Source organism: Dryas octopetala, chromosome 5 (genome assembly GCF_963921425.1).
Source record: "Dryas octopetala chromosome 5, drDryOcto1.1, whole genome shotgun sequence".
Taxonomy (NCBI): Eukaryota; Viridiplantae; Streptophyta; class Magnoliopsida; order Rosales; family Rosaceae; genus Dryas; species Dryas octopetala.
This window is the reverse complement of record NC_141370.1, coordinates 19782400-19792613: the sequence shown is the minus strand read 5'-3', so window position 1 is coordinate 19792613 and position 10214 is coordinate 19782400. Positions and strand designations below refer to the sequence as shown.

Sequence of the window (10214 nt, the reverse complement as noted above, 5' to 3'; positions counted from 1 at the left end):
ATTTGAAAACTCTGAGAACAAGGTGAAGACTAGAAGAAGAAGAAGAAGAAACAGAGCAAAATGAATAAAATTCCTTGGAGAAAAAATATTAATGATGCTAGTTGTTTTCTGAGACACTGCTACGGATCGAGCATAAGCTCTTTAAATACTAGAATTATACAAATGATACAATACAATTCAGCCTACACTAACTGAAATGGAAACACCAACACTTCACAGGGGTTTCCAAATATACTAATGTCCAGCTTAGCTAACTCACTGCTCACCATGCATGCATGCATGATAACTAGTACTTGGTAGGTGCCCTATCAATTCATATGTTATATTCTTGGAGTACTTCCCCACCAATCATGATGGTATCAATTAATGATTAATTAGCATGAATAGCAAATATTGGAGCCAGCCAAGTCTGCAAGTCTATGGGGCAAAGCTTGCAGGTGGAGCCTAAAGCTTTATAATTTTCTCCAACTTTCATTCAATTGCAACCCAAATTGTTTATAATAAGGTCAAATTGGTGGGTATGAGGGTATAATAATGGATTCACATGGATCTGGCAACTCTCTCTTTGTGGCTTTGTGACAAACAATTGTTACCCTCACTTATAGGTTTATATATAGCTTCTGAAAATGGCATGTCTTTTGTATAAATTTATATTCACATGTGTACCTTCATGCCATTCACATGGGTAATTAATGTGATGATTTGAACTCTTGGTTTTCAGGTAGCTGGAAACATCTTGTGTTTGAGTCATATAAAACACACCGACACCACCATGTCTGTTTGTCTGCATGACTTGTACCAGGCCTTATGGCTTGGGTATGGGCATGTCAACAATTCCTGGCCCCTTGTTTATGGGATTAGCAGATTGTGTGTTGCTAGTTGCTACAACACTTTGGGCTTGACCCTGACTTTTTTTTTTTTCCAGACCAGCTTAGACTGGACAGAGGGTTGGGTCAATTATGGGTTCATTTGCATTAAATATAAAAATGTCTCATTTAGTAGCTAATTTAATTTTTTACTAAATTATTTAGATTATATTTACTGACTATCCTGATGATGAATTATATAAACAAATTTCATCTCTATGTGATTAATAATGTTTTACAAACAGCAACGCCCAAATAAAAAAGAAGTCATAATTCTCTTAGAAAGTCTTAAAATTTAGGGTTTAGAGAAAGAAAGGGGAACAAAGAAAAGAAGAGTGGACAACTTTTGGGAGGTGAATCACTGAATCTTGGTGGTTCGGCTGGGTGGTGTTTCGTCTAAGGATTCCTCAAAGCCAAAAAAATGAAGCTGAAGCAGTTGGAAGGCCTCCTTGGTGGTCTCCAACAGTTCTCTAACCCAAAGGTCTCTCTCTCACTCGCTCGCTCGCTCACTCACTGAGTCACACACACAAGCTACAAGCTAATGGTTTTACCTGGATATTCTTTTGTGCAGTTGGAACTGGAACAATACCCAACTGGACCCCACATTGCTTCTCGCATGCTCTACACTGTATTGCTCTGCTTTCTACTCCATCTTTCCTTTTCTATTTTCTTTTGGCCCCTTTTTTCTCTAAAAGCTCATATTATAATATATAATTGGCTCGCTGTTTCATCTCAAAGTCTTTGGCTTTTGCTCTAATCCACTCTGTCTACTGCAAAATACTTGCCTATGCCCTATGGGCTATGTTAAAATGTGAATAGGGTAGTACTGAGAATCAAATATCATAGCAAGTAATCGTGTGCAGTCAAAGATTTTAGAAAGAAAAAAAAAGCTTTGTTAAAGTGTTCATTACTATGATTAAGAAGCTTCCATGTTACTGTTTCATGTGGTTGACTCGTGGGTAACGTGTTTTTTGATTGATTAGGCGGAAACTTCTTTTGGGGATGTGAGTGACAAGGTAGTGGCTGATTTTGGTTGTGGTTGTGGTACATTGGGTGTTGCAGCTGCACTATTGGGTGCAGAGTGAGTAACATCTTTCCCCTTCTTTTGTTTAGAAGTATGAATTTGTAAGTAAAAAATTGAAGGAAATTACAGGTAAAGTTTATGAATTTTGTATGAATGCTTTCATTGTTTTAGTAGTTGCTTTAATATTTTATTGTTTTGAACAGACACGTTATTGGCATTGACATTGATTCTCAATCTCTTGAAATAGCAGCACTAAATGCAGAGGATCTTGAGGTACTATCACTTTCTTGATTTTTATGGTAGTAATGTTTATTGATCTTTATGGCTTGCTATGCTTCTAAGATGTATTTATATAACAAATACTCTCTCTCTCTCTCTCTCCCGTTCTCTCCCCCCCCCCCCCTCTCTTTCTTGAGGTTTTTTTTTTTTTTTGTTGCAGGCTCAACTATTGAATCATTTGTGTATTGGTAGTGGTTAACTAATGCATTGCTTTGTTGGTAATCCTGTAGTTGGACATGGATTATATTCAGTGCGACATCACTAACTTAGGATGGAGAGGTAACAGAACCCCTCTCTTCAGAGGTCCTATTTATGTGTGTATTTGAAGTAGAAAAAATGATAGTTCTTAAAGTTACATAGTTTCACTGGGCATGTGCTCTCAAATTAAATCTTCATTTAATGGTCTCGATCCTTGATTTAGCTGGAGTTGTTGATACTGTTGTAATGAATCCTCCATTTGGAACTCGGAAAAAGGGTGCTGACATGGATTTCCTCTCTGTGGCTTTGAAGGTAAGTGCAGAGCCTGATCTCTGATTTTCTTGTCATGTAATGCATCTTTGGGATATCAATTTTTAGTAGTGATTATGGTTTGGCCAAGTTGAATGTGTTCCTCGTATTGTTTTTCATATGAGGGTCAGGTTGTTTGTTCTAATATAAATGTGTTCCTCATATTGTTTCTTTTGTCAGATTTCTTCTCAAGCAGTTTATTCCTTGCATAAGACCTCCACGAGAGATGTAAGTCATTTGCTGCTAAAATTCTTGCAATTTAGAAGGTCAAGGCACTTTTGCACGTCCTGCTTTGACATGCAGTGATCATTTACTTCTGTGTTATTACCCTCTCAACACCCGTCCTCACCTTCAATTATTGGCTTTGCCTGTAAGGTGCACGGCTCAAGTTGTGGGTTCAAGGACTGGTGAAGAGAGGGAAGATGAAAGTGGAGAGTGCTGGGGGCAGTTTGGAGGGTTTATTTATTGTGCATGATGAGATCACTTCCCTTTTGGTCATTGCAGCATGTGAAAAGAGCAGCCTTGCAGCACCTCAATGCTAGCAGTGCCGAGGTTATATGTGAGGTGGGTAAAGATAGGATTGTTCAAATTGTCATTACGACTCCTTTAGTACCTACAAGTCCTTACCAGTTATTGTTCTGTTTTTATGTGATGGGCGATCATGCTTTAGTTGTTGACATGATATTGATGTTATCTTATTGTCTACTTTGTTTTCAGCTTCGATACGATGTACCGAAACTTTACAAATTTCATAAGAAAAGGGAGGTGGATATTGCTGTGGACTTGTGGCGATTTGTTCCTAAGAGTAATCAGGGAGTGGTGTATAATGCCTAGCACCACATTAAGACCTTGTATGGTGTATTATCGGTGAACAAATATAGATGTAAAATTTGTAGGAATTTTTTTTTTTCTTCTAATTTTGTTGGATTTATTGAAGACGGCCTCTTGTAACAGTTGAATAAAAATCTTCAGGCGACCACCTTTCTATGCTCATCTAGTCATCTCAACCTTGCGTGTATATATTAATGTATGCAATCCCTTGAGAATTATAAAAATTAGCCCGCCATCTTCAATTTTATAGCTATGCTCAAATCACTTAAAAACTTAAGAGAATGAAATTATCATTTTTTTACCTGTCAAGTAATCCATTTGCTGATAAAATTCATTCATTCATCTGCTTTCCCAAGGCACACAGCTTGGTTTCAAGCTCAAGCTATGCCATTGGATTTGCCTAAGAAAAGAAAAATGAAAGAAGTAATCTGACAGTATTGAGCCATGTTTTCACAAAAAGATTATATACTAGTTCAAAAATGCCTCAACAGAATTGTATTTCATCGTTCGTGCAACAAAGAATAAATCAAAGATGCTTCTCTTCTTCTCTCTCGCAATATAGATGACAAAAAAGTAGCTTTGCTGACCATATAACTGCATTGATCATCCCCTAGCTGCAGATACATGCTAAAACCAAAACAAAAAGAATCATATTACTTCCACCTAAAATTAATTTCAGCCACCCTTGCTATCCTTTTAGTTGTTACCCACCATGGATAAACATACCCATCCTCCCCGATCTGCTCCATGTTAACTCATGTTTTATCTTTGTCTCATGCTTTGGCTTCTGACTTTGCATCCTCAACTGTCTCCCCCAGGGTGAACCGAACAAACCTTCGAACTTTTATGTTCTCCCCAAGGGCAGCAACAGTCTGCTTCACTAGGTCCCTCACCAAAAGACTATCATCCTTAATAAAAGGCTGCTCTAGAAGAGCAAGTTCCCCAAGCCTCTTTGAGATCCTCCCCTCCACAATTCTCTCCCTAATGTTCTCAGGTTTTGACAGAAGGTCCTCCCTCTGCATCTCAAGCTCTTTTTCCCTTTTTACGATGCTCTCTGGAATATCTTCAATGGATACAAATTGTACCTGCAGGCAGGCCACAACTTGCATTGCCAGATCATCAACCAACTCCTTGAATTTTTCACTTCTACCAACAAAGTCAGTCTCGCAGTTTACTTCAATTAGAACTCCAATGCGGGAGTCATGAATGTAGGATCCGATCCTGCCTTCAGCAGCAAGCCGACTGGATTTATTTTCAGCAGAAGAAAGACCCTTCTTTCTCAGGTACTCTTGTGCCTTCTCAAGATCCCCTCCAGTTTCAGAGAGAGCTTTCTTGCAGTCCATCATCCCCTCTCCAGTTTCTTCACGTAGTTGTTTAACCAAAGCGGCAGAGACAGCAACAGTTGGTGCCCTGCAATAGGGTGTTGTATATAGGTGACATCCACAAAATATACATAAAGAATTGGCAGCAACATGCACACATGTTGAACTCATGAAAAGCAGGGTCGAATTCAGAGTCATCTGAGAACCATGATGAAGTCAATGAAGCCCTAAAGCTAAGATACAATGTATATTTAATTGTAAATCAGATACTTTAGATGATATTTTGGAAATGTGGAGAACATGCATTAATGTTGGGGGAAAACAGTAATAGTTGTCAAAACAGATTATTCTTAATGCATTAACTGACTCATACTAGTTCAAGGACAAAGGAGTCTCCAAGGAGGAACATTATGGTTCACTCTACTTAGAAAAAGAATCAATGCGTAACTAGGTTGTGAATGAACCAGCAGCAAAAAACAGATTATTAAAAATGACTTGTTTTCACCATTAGCAGTACTTAATATAGAACTGTGCTTGTCTGGAGGAAAAGTAAAAAATAATCATGCACATAACAATGACATTTTTTACGCCAAAATTTATCAAAGACCCAAGGTTGAGCAACTAAAGTAGGCAAGAAGTTTATATAAGGCATCAGATATAGTGTTGAACTGCCATTTTTTAATTTTAATCACAAAAATTTTAAAATATTTATGTTGATCTTCATGACCTGGTACCACATCACACTGATATAAAAGCAAGACAGGATTTGTGGAAAGCAACTTACTTCTGAACTGCTTCCTTGGCGTCCACTGCAGCAGGCTGCTCTTTTCCTGCGGTGGGCACCGGTTTTGCCGAAGTTTGGGCAGCCACTTCAGCAGCAAAGTCCTGACTCTTTTTCTCCAAGCCCTCTCCAAGATTGTAGCGCACAAACCTCTTCACTTTTATGTTTTCTCCAATGGTTGCAATGGTTTGCTTCAACAAATCCTTCACCACCAACTTATCATTCTTAATGTAGGGTTGCTCAAGCAATGCCAACTCCTCAAGCCTCTTCCTGATCCTCCCTTCAACAATCTTTGATCTAATCTGCTCTGGCTTTGACAAAAGATCTTCCTTCTGCATCTCAATCTCTCTTTCCTTGTTCACAATCTCTTCAGGAACATCTTCTGTAACAAGGTACTGTACTTGAGGGCATGCAGCCACTTGCATGGCTAGATCATCAACCAGCTCCTTGAAAATTTCACCCCGGGAAACAAAATCTGTCTCACAGTTTACCTCTAGCAAGATACCAATCCTGCTATCATGAATGTATGAACCTATTCTTCCTTCAGCAGTGGCTCTACTGGCCTTCTTTTCTGCACTTGCTAAGCCTTTCTTTCTAAGAAACTCCTGAGCTTTAACAACGTCCCCTCCAGACTCTGACAAAGCCTTTTTGCAATCCATCATTCCAGCTCCTGTTTCTTCACGCAGCTGCTTTACAAGAGCTGGTGATATAGTTGCTGTCATCCATATACAAACACATACAATTAGAGGCAGATACAACTTACTAATAGGAGATTGCTATTGCAATGTAAATTGACCAATCAATCACTTAACAGAGCAAATTACAAATTCAAGATAGGTGTCTAAGGATTTATTGATCCTTATTAGCCCAACAGTAATATGATTCAACAACATCTTTGGTCACAAATTGCATATTGTTTTTCAGAAATTACGTGTTTTATGTTTTTTGTTACCAACTTACCATCTTGGACATGGAGCATTTTTTTGGAATTTCCTTGAACAAAATATACAGAGAACACTTAATAAAAAAAACTGAGTTATGAACCTTTTGTCTCTTGAGGAGAAAGATCTGGTTGTACACCTGAGCTGGTGACAGGATCTGGTCGCACTTCCTCATCTTCAGTTACTGCAGTAGAAGGAATTTCATTCTCTGAAGTAGGTGGTTGTATTTCCTGTTCATCTTTTGCTATGGTGTCATCAACTTGACGCTCTATAACCTCTTCTCCTATTGGACTTTCTGAAGGCAACATGTGATTAGCTATTTCACTAGACGAATCTGAATTTGCATCATTTTCCACTTCATCTTTTGAAGGAGGCTCCTCACTTATAGAACCCGTGGTAGATATACTCCCTTCAGGAGCCAAGATTTCAGAACTCACCTCTTCTTTTTCTATGGTTTGGACTATGCCACCACTAGTTTCTAGTGTTTCCAATGAACTGGAAACTGTGCTTTCCTGGTCCTCTTTGTTGTTCACAGAAGTGCTAGAGGCACTATCTGATGCACTGACTCCCCCATCAGCCTCCTCTAAAGGAGCATCACTATTTTCAATTGCTTCATCCACTGCAGAAGGGATGCCAACAGTTCCCTCATCACTGCTTGCTTGTTCATCCAGCACTTCACGAATATTGGACTCAGTCTCACTTTCATTGACCTCCCCTTTTAATTCTTCTGAACTCTTTGGTGTTACAATTTTTTCAGCTGCTTTCTCTATTTTCTCTCTCTCATCCAAAAATGCAGCAATATCCTTGTTTTTGCGAAAAGCCACAACAAATGGGTTTGTCGCAGTGTGGACTACTCCTTGACTGACCTGTGAGTCCGACTTTTGAACATCTTCTTCTTTCTTCATTGTTAAGGTTACTTGTCCTCTTGTAATACGCAACACACGGACATTAATTTCCTGGCCAAGCTGCAGGGAGGTCTCCCCCATAACATTTGCAAATCCTTCATCAGCTTCCTCCGAAGTAGGCAGAAATCCTTCCTCCCCCTCAGGGAGAGATATGAAAGCACCAGCCCTTACAAAATTCTTCACCGTGCCCACTAGGTCCTGCCCCTTAGCAAACTTTGAAATTTTCCTCACCTCATTTTTCTTGTCACCTTTCTTTGGACTACTCCTTCTACCAGGTCCAGCCCTATCACTACTGGTAGAAACATCTTTCCGCATAGTGAGAGATATCCGCCCAGTCTCCGTATTGGCTTCAACTAATGTCACCTTCACCTCTTGCCCAACAGAAACAACACTTCCAACATCCTTAACGTAACTATCACTCAACCTTGAAACATGTACCAGGCCATCTGTAAAAGCTCCAAAATCAATAAAAGCACCAAATGGCTGGATTGACCTTACTTTCCCTGTAAAAGTTGCACCAGGGACCAGCTCCTCATCCTTCACAGGTGGCATCTCACTTTTCCTAATAGGTCTTGAACGCCTTGATTGAGATGGACTGGGACTGGCATCAGAGTTAGTCGCAGATTTTTCATTTATTTCAGCTGCATCGGAGGACTTATCCAAGGCTTCAGTAGAATCCTCATCTGCAACTGGAGAATTTGGTTCCTCCAATGCAACATCGGTTCCTGTGGCAGATACTACACGGATTCTAGATCTATGATGTACAAGAGTGACAGGACATCTACTGTTGTATAATGGAAACAATTTAATAGAGGTTGAAAAAGGTAAAAGTAAACTCTGTGGGGATAGAGTATGTCTTGTGGATTTCCTTGAAAAACTGAATTTTGTTAAACAATTGTTCTTTCTTACTGTAAAGGCAGTTCCAGGAATAAGTGAGACATTGCTTATAGAATACGGAATTACAGGCGTCATATTGATTTGAAATGTAGAAGTTAAGTCTGCTGTTAACATAAGTCCTTCATCCCTTGCTCACCTGAACAGCATATGAAAATCATACAAGAGGGAAAAAGTTATCTTGGAGTGGTTTGACAGTAAACTGAGATACATAATGTCTAAGGAAAATGATATGATTTGGAGAAATAAAAAATTGTGTAATTATGTGCATGAAGACATAGGTAACATCTCAATTCAAATACATGCACCTGGTTCACCTGAGTCATAGAATTCCATGTAATGAGAAATGTTGGTTCAAAAGTACATTACAAGTGCTGAGAGCTCAAACCATGAAAGAAGTTTTTTAACTTTTCCATCAAAATTATCGTCTATATCAACCATTCATGAGAATAAATCCTCTCCATGGTTCATTCAATCAATTATGCTACTTGGTAATTCACCTTTGTTACCTTGCTCACAAAAGTTTCAAATCCCACCCCCCATCCCTCTTCAACGCAGACACACATACACACTTGAAATCCTGAGTCTATGCAGGTTAATTAAGTCTCATTGAAAATATAGGAATGCCAACTCCCAGAATTATAACTGTCCTGAATTAGCTAATTATTTTTAGTCACCAATAAAAGAATGTAGATACCACCATCCAAATTCAACTTAAAATGGAACTTGACACGCACACCACAATCCGCATTTAACCAGACTTACACAATTATTTTCTGAATGATTCAAAATTATGCAGCACAGAAGCCCCCAATCCCCTCGCCCCCGCCAAAAGAAAAAAGAAGAAAGACAAAGTTCCACTCCTGAACAAATTCAGAGCAACAGGAAAATTTCCATTATTGAGCAAAATTACTACATTCAAAGTGAATTTCAAACTGAACACTAAACAATTATCCTTAATCCTGTCTGCACAGTCCATTCAAATATAGCTGTACACTATCACTGAAAAACTATAGTCAACCTTCCTCTTCCATTTCAATGACACAGTGAAGTGAAGTCAGAACACTAATAAACACCACAAGAATCCAATACTTACAAAGATAGCCAACCAAAAATAAATAAAAGAAAGACACAGAGAAAAACAGAGAAACCAGTTATAATATCCAAAGGCAAAACCAAGAAAACCATAGAAAACTGGTGGTGGAGATAGAAAAAGCAACAAAAACCAACAACCCATTATTGCAAACTTATCCAAAACACTCAAAGCAGCAGAAATTCAAAGACCCATTTAGTGCATGCAGTTGAATTTGTACCTTTTGAAGCAAAACTCAGCCAATTATAACTTTCAGAACATGTTTTAAAGTAAACCCGAAAAAGTTTATAAGTCTGTAAAGCTTATTCTGTGCTGATGATTGAGCCTACTGAATGGTCATTACTGGTAAGGAGAGGAAAATGAAAGGCGGGGCTTTAAATCCTTATCTTTGTGGCAGTGTCTGCTTGTTCAAAGATAGGCAAATCCACGATGAGCTTCTTTGGCTCTCCGAGCCAGATAAACTGGACTCTCAAAAACCTTGATTTCGGGCCTATTTGGGCTCAAGCCCGCTTTCTTGGAGGCAGTAAGCCCAACAAGATTCCCTAACATTGGGTTGACATCGTAGAAAAGAAGTGGGCTCCAATTGGGTGGGTCTATTTAGACCCAACTTTTTGTTCTTTAGCCGAAACATACTATCTATACCCAAGGAATAAAATTTTGGGTTTCAAAGAAATTTCGATGGAAATTTCGACGAAAATTTCGAAGATTTTTAAATTTCGACAAAAATTAGATGGAAATGACGAAAATTTTGAATGAAACTTTACCATATGT

General features: G+C 38.7%; 2 protein-coding genes across 4 annotated transcripts; one reads left to right on the top strand and one right to left on the bottom strand.

Moving 5' to 3' along the window:
• The first annotated feature begins 1100 nt into the window (after positions 1-1100).
• LOC147285422 (S-adenosyl-L-methionine-dependent methyltransferases superfamily protein) lies at positions 1101-3667 on the top strand. Of its 2 annotated transcripts, XM_086243341.1 has the most exons (9): positions 1103-1347; positions 1438-1494; positions 1850-1947; positions 2094-2163; positions 2400-2448; positions 2591-2679; positions 2857-2904; positions 3181-3240; positions 3394-3667. In XM_086243341.1, the coding sequence occupies exons 1-9, from the start codon at positions 1288-1290 to the stop codon at positions 3508-3510; spliced, it is 648 nt and encodes a 215-aa protein (XP_086099467.1). In that variant the 5' UTR covers positions 1103-1287; the 3' UTR covers positions 3511-3667. The 2 variants fall into 2 exon arrangements, with proteins under 2 accessions (XP_086099469.1, XP_086099467.1); XM_086243343.1 differs by lacking the exons at positions 3181-3240; positions 3394-3667 and adding an exon at positions 3052-3172 and having other exon boundaries at positions 1101-1347.
• A 287-nt stretch (positions 3668-3954) lies between these two features.
• On the bottom strand, positions 3955-9835 carry EMB2726 (elongation factor Ts family protein). Of its 2 annotated transcripts, XM_086243340.1 has the most exons (5): positions 9664-9835; positions 9116-9213; positions 6655-8489; positions 5614-6325; positions 3955-4917 (listed from the first exon to the last, which is right to left on the bottom strand). In XM_086243340.1, exons 3-5 carry the CDS (start codon positions 8465-8467, stop codon positions 4281-4283), a joined length of 3162 nt encoding a protein of 1053 aa, XP_086099466.1. In that variant the 5' UTR covers positions 8468-8489; positions 9116-9213; positions 9664-9835; the 3' UTR covers positions 3955-4280. The 2 variants fall into 2 exon arrangements, with proteins under 2 accessions (XP_086099466.1, XP_086099465.1); XM_086243339.1 differs by lacking the exon at positions 9116-9213.
• Positions 9836-10214: the final 379 nt, after the last annotated feature.

Excerpts from the sequence above, each read along its gene's own strand:
- EMB2726 (XM_086243340.1), bottom strand. The coding sequence starts at position 8,467 with ATGTTAACAGCAGACTTAACTTCTACATTTCAAATCAATATGACGCCT. Across the intron at positions 6,326-6,654 it reads TTCTCCTCAAGAGACAAAAG|CAACTATATCACCAGCTCTT; the intron begins GTTCATAACTCA and ends TATGGATGACAG. Across the intron at positions 4,918-5,613 it reads GCCAAGGAAGCAGTTCAGAA|GGCACCAACTGTTGCTGTCT; the intron begins GTAAGTTGCTTT and ends ACCCTATTGCAG.
- LOC147285422 (XM_086243341.1), top strand. The coding sequence starts at position 1,288 with ATGAAGCTGAAGCAGTTGGAAGGCCTCCTTGGTGGTCTCCAACAGTTC. Across the intron at positions 1,495-1,849 it reads CTTCTCGCATGCTCTACACT|GCGGAAACTTCTTTTGGGGA; the intron begins GTATTGCTCTGC and ends TTGATTGATTAG. Across the intron at positions 2,449-2,590 it reads CACTAACTTAGGATGGAGAG|CTGGAGTTGTTGATACTGTT; the intron begins GTAACAGAACCC and ends TCCTTGATTTAG.